At 36.4% G+C, this 11,269-nt stretch overlaps 3 protein-coding genes across 3 annotated transcripts; 2 read left to right on the forward strand and 1 right to left on the reverse strand.

The window, feature by feature from the left end:
* The first annotated feature begins 5,643 nt into the window (after positions 1 to 5,643).
* LOC106756884 lies at positions 5,644 to 6,264 on the forward strand. The gene is made up of 2 exons (XM_014639485.1): positions 5,644 to 6,018; positions 6,097 to 6,264. The coding sequence occupies exons 1-2, from the start codon at positions 5,644 to 5,646 to the stop codon at positions 6,262 to 6,264; spliced, it is 543 nt and encodes a 180-aa protein (XP_014494971.1).
* An 87-nt stretch (positions 6,265 to 6,351) lies between these two features.
* On the forward strand, positions 6,352 to 7,693 carry LOC106756885 (protein MAIN-LIKE 1-like). The gene is made up of 4 exons (XM_014639486.2): positions 6,352 to 6,756; positions 6,835 to 6,979; positions 7,057 to 7,418; positions 7,505 to 7,693. The coding sequence occupies exons 1-4, from the start codon at positions 6,352 to 6,354 to the stop codon at positions 7,691 to 7,693; spliced, it is 1,101 nt and encodes a 366-aa protein (XP_014494972.2).
* A 2,616-nt stretch (positions 7,694 to 10,309) lies between these two features.
* Positions 10,310 to 10,648, reverse strand: LOC106756886. Its single transcript, XM_014639487.1, has one exon. The coding sequence runs from the start codon at positions 10,646 to 10,648 to the stop codon at positions 10,310 to 10,312; it is 339 nt and encodes a 112-aa protein (XP_014494973.1).
* Between the last annotated feature and the right edge of the window lie 621 nt (positions 10,649 to 11,269).

An 11,269-nucleotide genomic window follows, 5' to 3' on the forward strand; every position in this document is an offset into this window, starting at 1 on the left:
ATCATATACTAATACGAAGAAGACATATAATTTTTTAAAATATAGTGATATATGTAGATAAGACTTGTTGAAGCATTAATAAAATACCATTAATAAAATGCTGGAGCAAATCACCATTGAGAAGAATACAGTGATATAAATATAATAAAATATCATTAATATTTTATTAATATCATGATAAGTTGAAGTACAAAACACGTTACAAATTTAAATTGAAGTAGTCTGCTAAGACTTTGAATTGAAGCAGTCTGATGCAGTCTGATAAGACTACACGGCACCATCAATATTAGACTCTCATCATAACAGTACAGAACATCAAATCACTTTTTTTAATCAAATTAAAAGTATATAATTTTATATTAAAAAACTTTTAGGCATGGCTTTTGGCTTTTGGCTTCTGAGTAATAATTTATAAGCATATCAATAAAAGCATCCATAACTCCCGAACTCCATAACTCTCAGAAACAAAAACCATTTTACTCACCAGTCACCACCACACACAGTAACGCCGCACACAATGAAGCCACACACGGGAAGTCGACGATCACGACGACGAGCACAGGCAAGACAGACTGCGAACCAGGCATGGCCACGAGCAAGGTGAACGACAAACAAAACGAACGACAACCACGTGACGCCGACTGAAACGGTGAGTTCGAACTAGGCCACCGGAGCACAACCACAAGAGACCACGAACGCAGAATGGGGTGTGAAGCACAACCTAAACCTAATCAGGTTATATATACTAATCTAAAGGAAATCTGAAGGAAATCTAAACGAAATCTTTTTTGTTCGGTTTATCCTTTTTAAACTCGCCAAATCGCTGCTAAATCGCGATTTTATACGATTTTAACGAGTTTATTAACGAGTTTAACGATTTCACTTAGAAACCGAGTTTGTTACCGAGTTAACTCGGTCAGCATAAGTAGGAACGCAAACTCGTCCGAGTTAACGAGTTAACTCGCGAGTTTGACAACCATGGTTATGAGGATATAAGGACTACTCAATTCTTTAAGCACTGTTGGTTGAGGTCTATTAACTAATTTTTCTAATTTTTTTCTATTAGCGTCTATGTTGATATAGTTGTTTCACAATTTTAATCAATTGGCTCTGCCCATAGGAGAATTGTGCCACAATTTTACTTAATTGACTCTAGCCATATAATGATTGTGTCTAACTGTTTTATTGAAATAATTACATTTCATTCTCTCAAAATAGTCTTATTTGACTTTGATTTTCTACTCAGACTACTAATTTTTTGCCTATGTATTAAAACTAAGCATAGACACAAAAACATTTTGGTGTCAACATCTACTACGAGCTTCTGGTTCACTTCATACAAACTGTTAGATATATTATCTTTATTTTATATTTATCTTTTATTTTTATCTTTTATCTTTTAATTAGTTGTTATTATTTCTTATTTGTATTTTGGACTTAACGCATATTTCTTCTATTATAAATCGAGAACCCTATGTGTGTATTTAACACAAGGGAGATTAATCCCAAATATAGTTTTTCACTATATTCAACATGGTATCTAAAGTATAAGTTTTTCTTTTCGTTGATCCTGCCCATTACAACCGCTGTCGCTGTTAGAAGTTACCGTCCCTGATGTTAGTGTCGTTGTCTCCATCGCCGACTGTTGAGACTTTGGCAAGTGTACCAAATCGCTCAAGTAGTAATACCGGTAAGACCGAATATCGTTTCCCAAGTGACTTCGTTATTACTCTACGATCGTATAATTACTAACTAATTCAAACTAAAGAATGATTCCAATTTTGTTTGGTATTGTGCAATGAAAGTAAAATTTATGCATAAGTAAAAGTTTGAGCTACTTGGGGCCAAAACAAGTAAATATGAAATGATTGATAACTATGTGGAATGAATATGTTGGAGAATGATTTCACTAATTCCTTCTATGCAAATGCACTACACTACCCTTCATCAATTACTTGTTCTTGTCAACTAGCTAAATTACTAAAACCCAATTCCTTGGTGAGATAGCCTAAGTTCATTTGTTACATCCTAATCCCTTGGTAATCCAACAAACTCACCCGCATTAAGAAAAGAAGTTTATGACGACTAATGGTTCTAGCTCTATCCCTAGACATTATTCCCCTTAGGTGTTTAGTCTAGTTCAAGGTTCACCCAATGTTTCCCAACCTTAAGTAAACCCCACAATCAAGCTATGGTTGATCAAGTCATAACTAGCATTAAGAGAAAGACAAAAACACCAACAAGCAATGAATGAAGCATTTTTCATTTAAACACAAGTGCATTTACAAGAAGTTCTTAGTTTACATCACTCTCCAACAAGAATAAACTTAGCTCTCCATTAATGGAGAGCTTGAGCTTACAATGGGATGAAAATGGTGAAGAAGAATACCCAAGGAAGAAGAAGGGTGAGTTCCCACAGCCCAAAACTTGCTCCAAGAGGTCCAAAACGATGCTTCAGAGCTTCAGCCGCCAAGAAGTTCCTAACCCTCGAAAACTGTGTGCCTTTTATAGGGTAGGGTGCCACATCAGACAATTCGCGCCCAACGCCATTAAAGTGGCGCCCAGCGTGAAACATCCCTGGAAACAGTGGATTTTCACGCCCAACGTGAGGAAGTGGCGCCCAACGTGAAATCTTGCTAGAAACAGTCAGTTTTCACACCCAGCGTGAGAAGGGTGGCGCCCAGCGCCAGTCTAGGTGAGCTTCTTGGACTTCTTTTTTGTGGTCCTCCCTTGGTTCTCCACTCTTTAACTTGAATGCCTTTCCAAAGTACTCAAAGTTCCTACAAAATTTGAGGAAAAGAGATGAAAACTCAAGTGTATAACCTAAGCTAAGTTTATTCACAAAGTTGGATAAAGAAGAGGATCAAACATGTTTAAAGCTTCAGGAGTGTTGATTTGGCATGAAAAATGCACCATAGATAATGGTAAGAATTACCGTTATCACCGACCACCTTCATTGGGCTCACCATGACCTGGCTGTGTTGATTAGGCCTCTTTCGAGTTCTAGGTTTTGTACTCTCTTTCTTGTTCATGGCTTCTAACCCATCCATATATGCTAACTATGTCAATGTGCATTTATCTATTGATAAGTTAGACAGTACTAATTATGCAACTTGGGTATTAGACGTTAAACTTTGGCTTAAGAGTCAAGGGTATCTTGATCATATTACTCAGAATGTGACAACTATTGATTCCGCTGCAGTTACCCATTGGTTGAAAGTTGATGCTCAGTTATGCATTGTTCTCAAGGGTACCCTTCATTCCTCTTTAAAACAAATTTTTCGTTCGTATGAAACATGTTTTGAAATCTAGGAACATGCTAAATTATTATACATCAATGATACTCAACGTCTTTATGGTGTTTGTCATGATCTTCTCAACGTTCTTGCTCCTCGGTGTCAGGACTCTATGACTGATTATATGGATAAAATTCATGCATTATTATTTTTTTATTATAACCTATAAAATACATTTGATGTATTAAATTGCTCTAAAATCACTCTTCCCCAATTACCCTCAAGTAAACATCCTCAGAGAGAGCGAGGAGGGGACAACAGCAAAGAGGAAAAATAAGAAGAGGGATGTAGGATTTCAGATGAGATGTGGCAGAAAAGTGAAACAAGAAAGACTTACGAGGGAAGAAAAGTAAGGTCTCACATGCAACTTATGACTAGATGGATCAACATTTTTTTAAAATCAAAATATGCTATCTGACAACTGACAAAGCTAAACTTAAGAGAGTACAGTTCGGATTAAAAAATATTTGGGAAGTGGTGAGGCACAGGGAGAATCACTCGTTAAACAGTTGGGCCTGGACATCCACCAAAAAAGACACTGGTGCTTCGGAATTTGTTTAAAGAATGAACCCACTGGAACAGAACAACCCTGTTAACCTTGGTTCAAGAAGACCATCTCGAGCCTCACAACTTCCATCTCATCTTCGTGATTATGAGATGTTTAGTGATTCAGCCGTGACAACAGAAGGTAATTTGGTGCATTTTGCTCTCATTACAGAAGCTGAACCAGTATAATTTAAAGATGCAGTTAAAAATGCAAACTGTTTGAGTGCAATGGAGGAAGAGATAAAGACTCGATTGAAAGGAATGAGACTTGGGAAATTGTCAAGTTGCCACCAGACAAGAAACCAATTGCACTCAAATAGGTTTATAAGATCAAGGTGAATCCAAATGGTGATGTGACTAGATATAAGTCAGGTTTGTGGCCAAGTACTTTTGCAGAAAGCTAGCATATACTATAATGAAGTCTATTCCCGAAACGGGACCACAAAAACTTGTTGAGTAATCCTCCCTGCACCTCTTGGATCTCGTCCTGCACCTCCTACTTCTCTTTTAATTCCAATTGTACCCCTATATCTGTGACCCTGTTCATTGGGTTTATAAAAAGTAACTTTATCTGTCGCAACTCAGAGAAAAAACCCTACACCCCCTATTTTCATTCTTCCCTTCCCTTGAGTAGTCTTCCTCTCCTCCCCTCCCTCCAACCAGTGCATCCCTTCGTGCAGCTCGTAACCTGGTGCTATCTTGACATTGGGCGTGGGCTGTCAGCGTAGCTGGGTAGCAGTTCTTCGTGTTTGAAGTTTTTTTTCTGGCGTCAAGGTTAGTATTTCTCCTCTCCTCTCGTAGATCTGGTAAAAGAATTGGATGGATTTTTTTGTGTGTATATGAACTGTGCATGGAGAGGCCGTGAAGGGTTAACCGCAAATGGTACTGCGGTTAACCCCTGCCGCAGTACGAACAGTGTATGGTTTTGGGGTGCGTTGTGGAATCGCAAGTCGTTTTGCGGTTAAGGCTTGTCCCAGCTCGATCAGCGTCTGAAACCAACCGTCGATGGATCTGCGGTTGGTTTGGTTTTGGGGGTGCACGGGAGAAACGCAGCTTAAACTGCGGTTGGAGTAAAACGCAGCTCAGACTGCGTTGGAGGGAAACACAGCTCAGACTGCGGTTTTGGAGTTGCGGTTTCTTTTTTTTTCCTTAATTTTTTTTTCAAAACGTTGTTTTTTTAATTTTAGGTTGTTTGTAAATTTTTTTTAAGTTTATAAAATTTTATATATTATTTATTATTAATGTAATTTAGATTAAGTATTAATTATGATTTTTTATTAAGTATTAATTAATTTATTGAATGAAATAATTTTTATTATTCTAAACTATATTTTCGTAAATAATTTTAGTATATTATTTATTATGTATATAATTTTAGTTAATTTTTATTATCATTAAATTATATTTTCGTAAATAATTTTAGTATATTATTTATTATGTATATAATTCTTAAATAATTTTTGTATATTATTTATTATGTATATAATTTTAGTTAATTTTTTTATTTTTTTTATGAATTTAGAAGTTATATTAAATTATTTATTAATTAAATAATTATTATTATCCCTTATCCCTGTGCGTAAATTTGATTTTGTTAAATATTATATTTTTTTATTTGTATTTATTTAAGTATTATAATAAGTAATACTTTTGTTATTTTTTTTAATTATTATTAATTTTATTTTTTTATTTCTTCTTATTTGTTTCAATATTTGTTAATAGATTTTTTTAGTTTTTTTTATTTCTTTTCATTTTAATTTTGTTTTATAGAATATATTGATAATATAATTAGTTAATAGAAATGGTAAGAATTAGAGGCGCATCATCTTCCCATCGAGAGGCTTCATCGTCTCGTGGTCAACCATCATCTTCATCACATGATGAAAGGAGACGACCTATGACTTCTGTTCGTAGAAGACGCATAGAGGAATATCGCATGGACGTCATTGATGAGCATCATTATGAGGACCACGAGGAGTCTATACAACAGGGACATCGTGAGGAGGACTATGTTCAGCATGAGGATGTTCAAGAGCAAGATGACTATAGTGAGGAAGAAGATGAAGATGAAGATGGAGATGAAGTTCAAGATGATGGATTTCCAAGAGGTCCACATGACACCTCCTTACTTACACATTATTCCCAGCATGTTGCATATGTCATATGGCAAGGCCAGGTTGGCAATCAACCTAAATGTTAATTGTTGATTAATTGCTTATTTATTTTTGTTATATAATTAAGTGTTTTTATGTAGGATCGAGGGGAGATTCAATTGAGTACCCATGGTAAAAAATTAAAAAATTTTGGAATGTATCATGAGGCTATCAAGCCATATATATCCATGTCGGGGTTGGCTTCCTTAGTCAACCTATCCTACGAGTATGCTGATCATGAATTGATCGTTTCACTTGCGGAGAGATGACACCTAGAGACAAATACTTTCCATCTTCCGGTAGGCGAGATGAGCGTCACATTAGATGATGTTCACAATCTGCTCCACCTACCTATCATGGGGCAATTTTGTGAGGTGGAGGACCTAGAGTACGATGAGGTTCGATCTCATCTTATGGACTTGCTTGGCGTCGATCGCGCCAAAGCTTCAGCCGAGATGAAGAAGTCACGCAGTCCAAAAGTGCGGCTGAGCTGGCTCTGCGAGGTCTACCACGATTGCATTCAGCAGGAGCTTTGGGAGTGCGCTGCTCGGGCGTATTTGTTGCATCTGCTTGGATGCACAATTTTTACTAATAAGAGTGGGAATTTGATTCGTGTCTTGTACCTCTTTTTGTTGCAAGACTTGAATGCATGTTCGAGATATGCCTGGGGAGCAGCTGCACTGGCACACACTTATGAGCAGCTAGGAGATGCTAGCTTCAATGGTGTGAGATTGATAGCTGGATATTCCACTCTTCTACAGGTACATTAAAGTTTTACAAAGTTTTTTTTTAATATATTTTAGGAATGTATAAAATAATATAAGTAATTTTTTTTGTAGAGTTGGATATATGAGCACCTTCCTGGGATGGGAAGGAGGCGAGTCTCAGATACGTACACAGATCTCCATCCACGAGCTTCACGATACATACCTTCAGACAGGGTTGGAGTCTTACGGAGGGGCGGAGATATCTGGATGGGCTCACGTATGATGCGATCATTTGGTATCCATACATGTCGCACAGACGTACTTGTCCATTCTTGGCCATATGTATGTTTTCAGGATGGATCCTACTAGGCAACATGATTCACCGGCATCTGCCTGAACGCGTGTTGCGTCAGTTCGATTTTCAGCAGATCATACCACGTTCGCCTGAGAGCCTTCCAATGCCAGAGATTCATACAATTGATCAAAATTGGTTGAGGTATGTAGAGCATGCCGTTACTAGTGCTGTTGAAGCTGAGGACCCCTTTGCGTGTGTTGACGGATACCTGGCGTGGTTTAGACGAGTGTCCCACCCGTACATCACTCCAACTAACGACGATGATCGACCCAATCTTGCACCGTGCATGAGGCGACACCTTCCGGATGACATCCCGGTGCCCCCGGTTCGTCATAGACGATCGCCTGAATCTGGATTATTGGTATGTAATGAAACTAAGTGTGATTGTTTATTATATCAATTTTGGTTTATGTAGTTAATTTATTTTTTTGGTTATATTCATTTTAGGGTGGTATGAGGCGTCTGATGAGGATGCTGCAGGGCATGTTAAGCTGTCAACACATCACACAGAACGTTGTAGTCTATGAGCAAACTAATCAGACATTACAGGTTTCTCGTAGATCTGTTGAGGAGTACGAGGCTGCTACTACTAGTAGAGGTGCTCGTCATGTGCGCGAACGAGCATCATTTTCTTGAAGGGACAGATTCATATATGTTTATTTTTTAATATTTGTTTATGTGATGTTTACTTATACTTTGAATATTTATAATGCATTTTTGCATACGCTTTCCATACTTGGACTTTTTCTATTAATCGTCTACGTTGAATGAAATTATATAACGAGACATAATTCAAATAATTCAATTAATACGACAATTAATTGAAAACAACGAATTAGTACAAAAAAATATTTACAAATGAAATATTAAATTACTACATAACAAACTTCATTTCAGTCTTCTCCAAGATCTACATAATTTTGATTAGCTCCCATTAATGCCATAAATGATTGCATCCTATGTGTATAAAATGATGACCATGATCGTGCCTCTGGGTAACAATGGTTTGGGGAAATGATGTCCATCATGGGTAACGGACAACCATCTTGTAATTGAACCTGAAAACTTAATATTAGTAAATGAATCGTAATGGGTAATGCTTATGGTATTATAAAAATGGAAATTTACCTATACAAAATGACATCCATTAACAAATCCAATGCATAAGATCCGATGTTGTCTAATATCAGTAGGCGGTGGAGTGCGAAGTGGGAATATGGTAAAACTCTGAACATAGGATAAAGATACTAAGATGACATTGTATCTATTTGCAATGGCATAACCAATGTCCGGTATCGTCATCCACTTCTTAGCATTAACCTGTAATGGTTGAAGGTAAGTATTTATGAAAAGAAAAAAAATAATAACGTAACTTTTATGAGATTTTGAAGAAATACCTCGTGGACAATTAATGACTGACGTAGTTCTTCAAATCGATCGTAGCTTCCTACTAAATTTGTGTATTCATCACGCCACTAAGTTAGTTCTTCATAAAGGTTATGTCGGATAGTAGGCCATGCCTCTTCACCTAGACCCAACAAAGCAGCAATGCATCGATAACCGCAATGACCATCGACAACAACATCAACAACATCGACAATGTATGACTGACAAATCGGATGAAATTGATTTAAGAATGGTACAACACATCGCGCAAATTCTTTGGGCTTCGATTTGACTTGAGATTTTCGTGAAGAAGAAGGCTCTGTCCTGGAAATAAAAGTGTCAATGTGCTCAAAATATGATGGGTCACGTTTCGTAGACCTCTCATGTCGTGCAACTTTAGTCTTCTGTGCACCTTTTGTCTTCACTTTATGCGCCGGAGCAAGCATAGATGTCATCTCTGGGCAAGCAATTTCTAGCATCTTATGTCTTATGTTGACTTTTTCACCAATGTCAACATTTTTTAATCGTTCCTGTACCAGTTTAACTTCACGATCAAGGCTAAACTCTGGAAGCGATTTAGTAGACACAGTTCTTGAAATGCTTAAACAGGTCTAAATAACATGTATTTCACCAAGAGGAATCATTCCAGGCTCATATCGTGCTAAAATACAAGCACATCGTAGGCCATACGTTGAGCTCAAAATGCATCCACAACGAGCACTGTCCAAACCTATTTTATTCACTCGCTCTACTTCATCAGCAATAAGTTCAAGAGCGTATCGTGAAACACGTCCAACAAGTCTTTTATATCTCAGTGCTTTATAAGCATCACTCTTTAAGTTAATATTTTTTTCAAAGGACGCTCTGATCTTATTATGTTGTAGGACAATGACATTATGCATAGCATCCCAACACGAGCATAAGTCTCCCATACTAGACCCCAATAATCTCTTCAGGTTCCAGTGCGCAGACTCAACCCTGTGACAAAACACATTAATACTTTGACAACAAATATGAAATACATAAGTAAAAAAATTAACAATAACAATTACCTGTTTGTTGTAGTGTTGCCTAGATGCATGACTTTGTTCGTCCACGCCTTGACGAAGCATGTCTTATACGGCGTGATCTAGGTATAATTGACATAATAAAAAAATAAAGGCCACGCAGNAGAGNCATACTCAAAACGATAAACATAANNACCAAACTTGGACTGGTCGTCACAGTCCATNACATTTTGCCATACTTCCATCAACCCATCCCATGCCTCAGCATTATCCACTAACATCTTGCATTTCGCTTTCACATTCTTCATAATGTGGAATGTACAAAGCATATGATATGTCTCAGGGAAGACATTGGTAATGGCATTTATTAAAGCAATGTCTCTATCAGTGACAACAACGCGTGGACCGCCCTCTGTTGTCAATAGTAATCGTCTAAACATTTCCAATGCCCAAGTGAAATTATTTTGGCGTTCACTTGAAAGCAATGCAAAGGCGGCTGTGAATGTCAAACCAGTGGACGTGACTCCAACGTTCTCAAGCAACAGAAGACGATATTTGTTTGTCTTGTACGTCGTATCCATTAAGAACACAATATTAAATGAATTGACCAGGTGCGTTGAATCGGGATGTGTCCAAAATAGGTCACTTACTATGTCAGAATCTTTCAAACATCTACTATGTTGGATGTATTTGTCTCTATCTAACAACATCATCAACTGTTGAATTTCAGTTCTCGACCCTCTCAAAGATAGTTTGTAAGTGTATCTCGCGTTATATATTTATTTTATAGTTGTCACGTTATCTTCATTATGTTCTTTAAGAGTCAAAAGAATATTTGAGGGTTTAACTTGACTCTTAGTCATGTCAATAAGAATTGATTGTTAGCAGCATTTAACCTCCCCGCATAAGGATGACCAACCAAAGTCTCGGCTAATTCATAGTTGTGATAACCGCACATAACCTTTAACACCCAACCGTGTCCTTTAGGTTTACCCCTCAACTTAAATGGACACTCACATTTTCTCGTGCCAGACACACTAGGTTGCACGTCTTGCTTATACTTCCTATATTTCCCACTCCTTTCATAGCCTAACACAACGAATGTCTTTCTTCCAGATTCACCAGTTGTTGTGTCAGATTTTATGATGACGACCACAAATCCAAGCTGAAATGCAATCTTCCGAACCCAATCAATCATATAGTCGCGTGATGGGAATATTTGATCAGTAGAAAGTTTATAAAGGAAGAAAATTCCGACATAAAATCAGAATTCATTTGAGAATCCAAAAATGGATAGATATCCATCTTATATAGTTAAATAAAACCTACATTTAAAATTAAAATTATAAAGTTTAACAAATAACAAATAAAAAATTAAAAAAAAAAAACTTTTAAATATAAAATCAAACTACAAAAACTAAATAAAAGCTAAATAAAACCTAATTAAACTGTATAATTTCTCCAACTTTGCAGATTCTAATTTTCTAAAAATAATTAAAACAAAGTTTACAATTTAAAGATTAAAATATAAATTATAAATTATATTAATTATGTCTTAAATTAAATAACTAGAAATATATTTATCTAAAAATATATTTACCTCTCAAATAGAAATTATTTAAAATAGCTAAAATAGAAATTATTTAAAATACCTAATATAGAAATTATTTAAACTATATAACATTCTTAGGTCACCTAAGGTTCTTTTATTCAGGTGTTCTAATTTTACCTACAATACGTTCCTTTGTTCAGTTCTTCAGGTGCTCTAATTTTTTCTAGAAGTAACCTATACGTTCTTTTCTGCTCCAAAATTTCACAA

The sequence above is a fragment of the Vigna radiata genome, chromosome 3 (assembly GCF_000741045.1).
Source record: "Vigna radiata var. radiata cultivar VC1973A chromosome 3, Vradiata_ver6, whole genome shotgun sequence".
Taxonomy (NCBI): Eukaryota; Viridiplantae; Streptophyta; class Magnoliopsida; order Fabales; family Fabaceae; genus Vigna; species Vigna radiata.

Excerpts from the sequence above, each read along its gene's own strand:
- LOC106756884 (XM_014639485.1), top strand. The coding sequence starts at position 5,644 with ATGGTAAGAATTAGAGGCGCATCATCTTCCCATCGAGAGGCTTCATCG. Across the intron at positions 6,019-6,096 it reads ATGTCATATGGCAAGGCCAG|GATCGAGGGGAGATTCAATT; the intron begins GTTGGCAATCAA and ends GTTTTTATGTAG.
- LOC106756885 (XM_014639486.2), top strand. The coding sequence starts at position 6,352 with ATGGGGCAATTTTGTGAGGTGGAGGACCTAGAGTACGATGAGGTTCGA. Across the intron at positions 6,980-7,056 it reads AGATATCTGGATGGGCTCAC|GATGGATCCTACTAGGCAAC; the intron begins GTATGATGCGAT and ends GTATGTTTTCAG. Across the intron at positions 7,419-7,504 it reads CGCCTGAATCTGGATTATTG|GGTGGTATGAGGCGTCTGAT; the intron begins GTATGTAATGAA and ends TATTCATTTTAG.
- LOC106756886 (XM_014639487.1), bottom strand. The coding sequence starts at position 10,648 with ATGATTGATTGGGTTCGGAAGATTGCATTTCAGCTTGGATTTGTGGTC.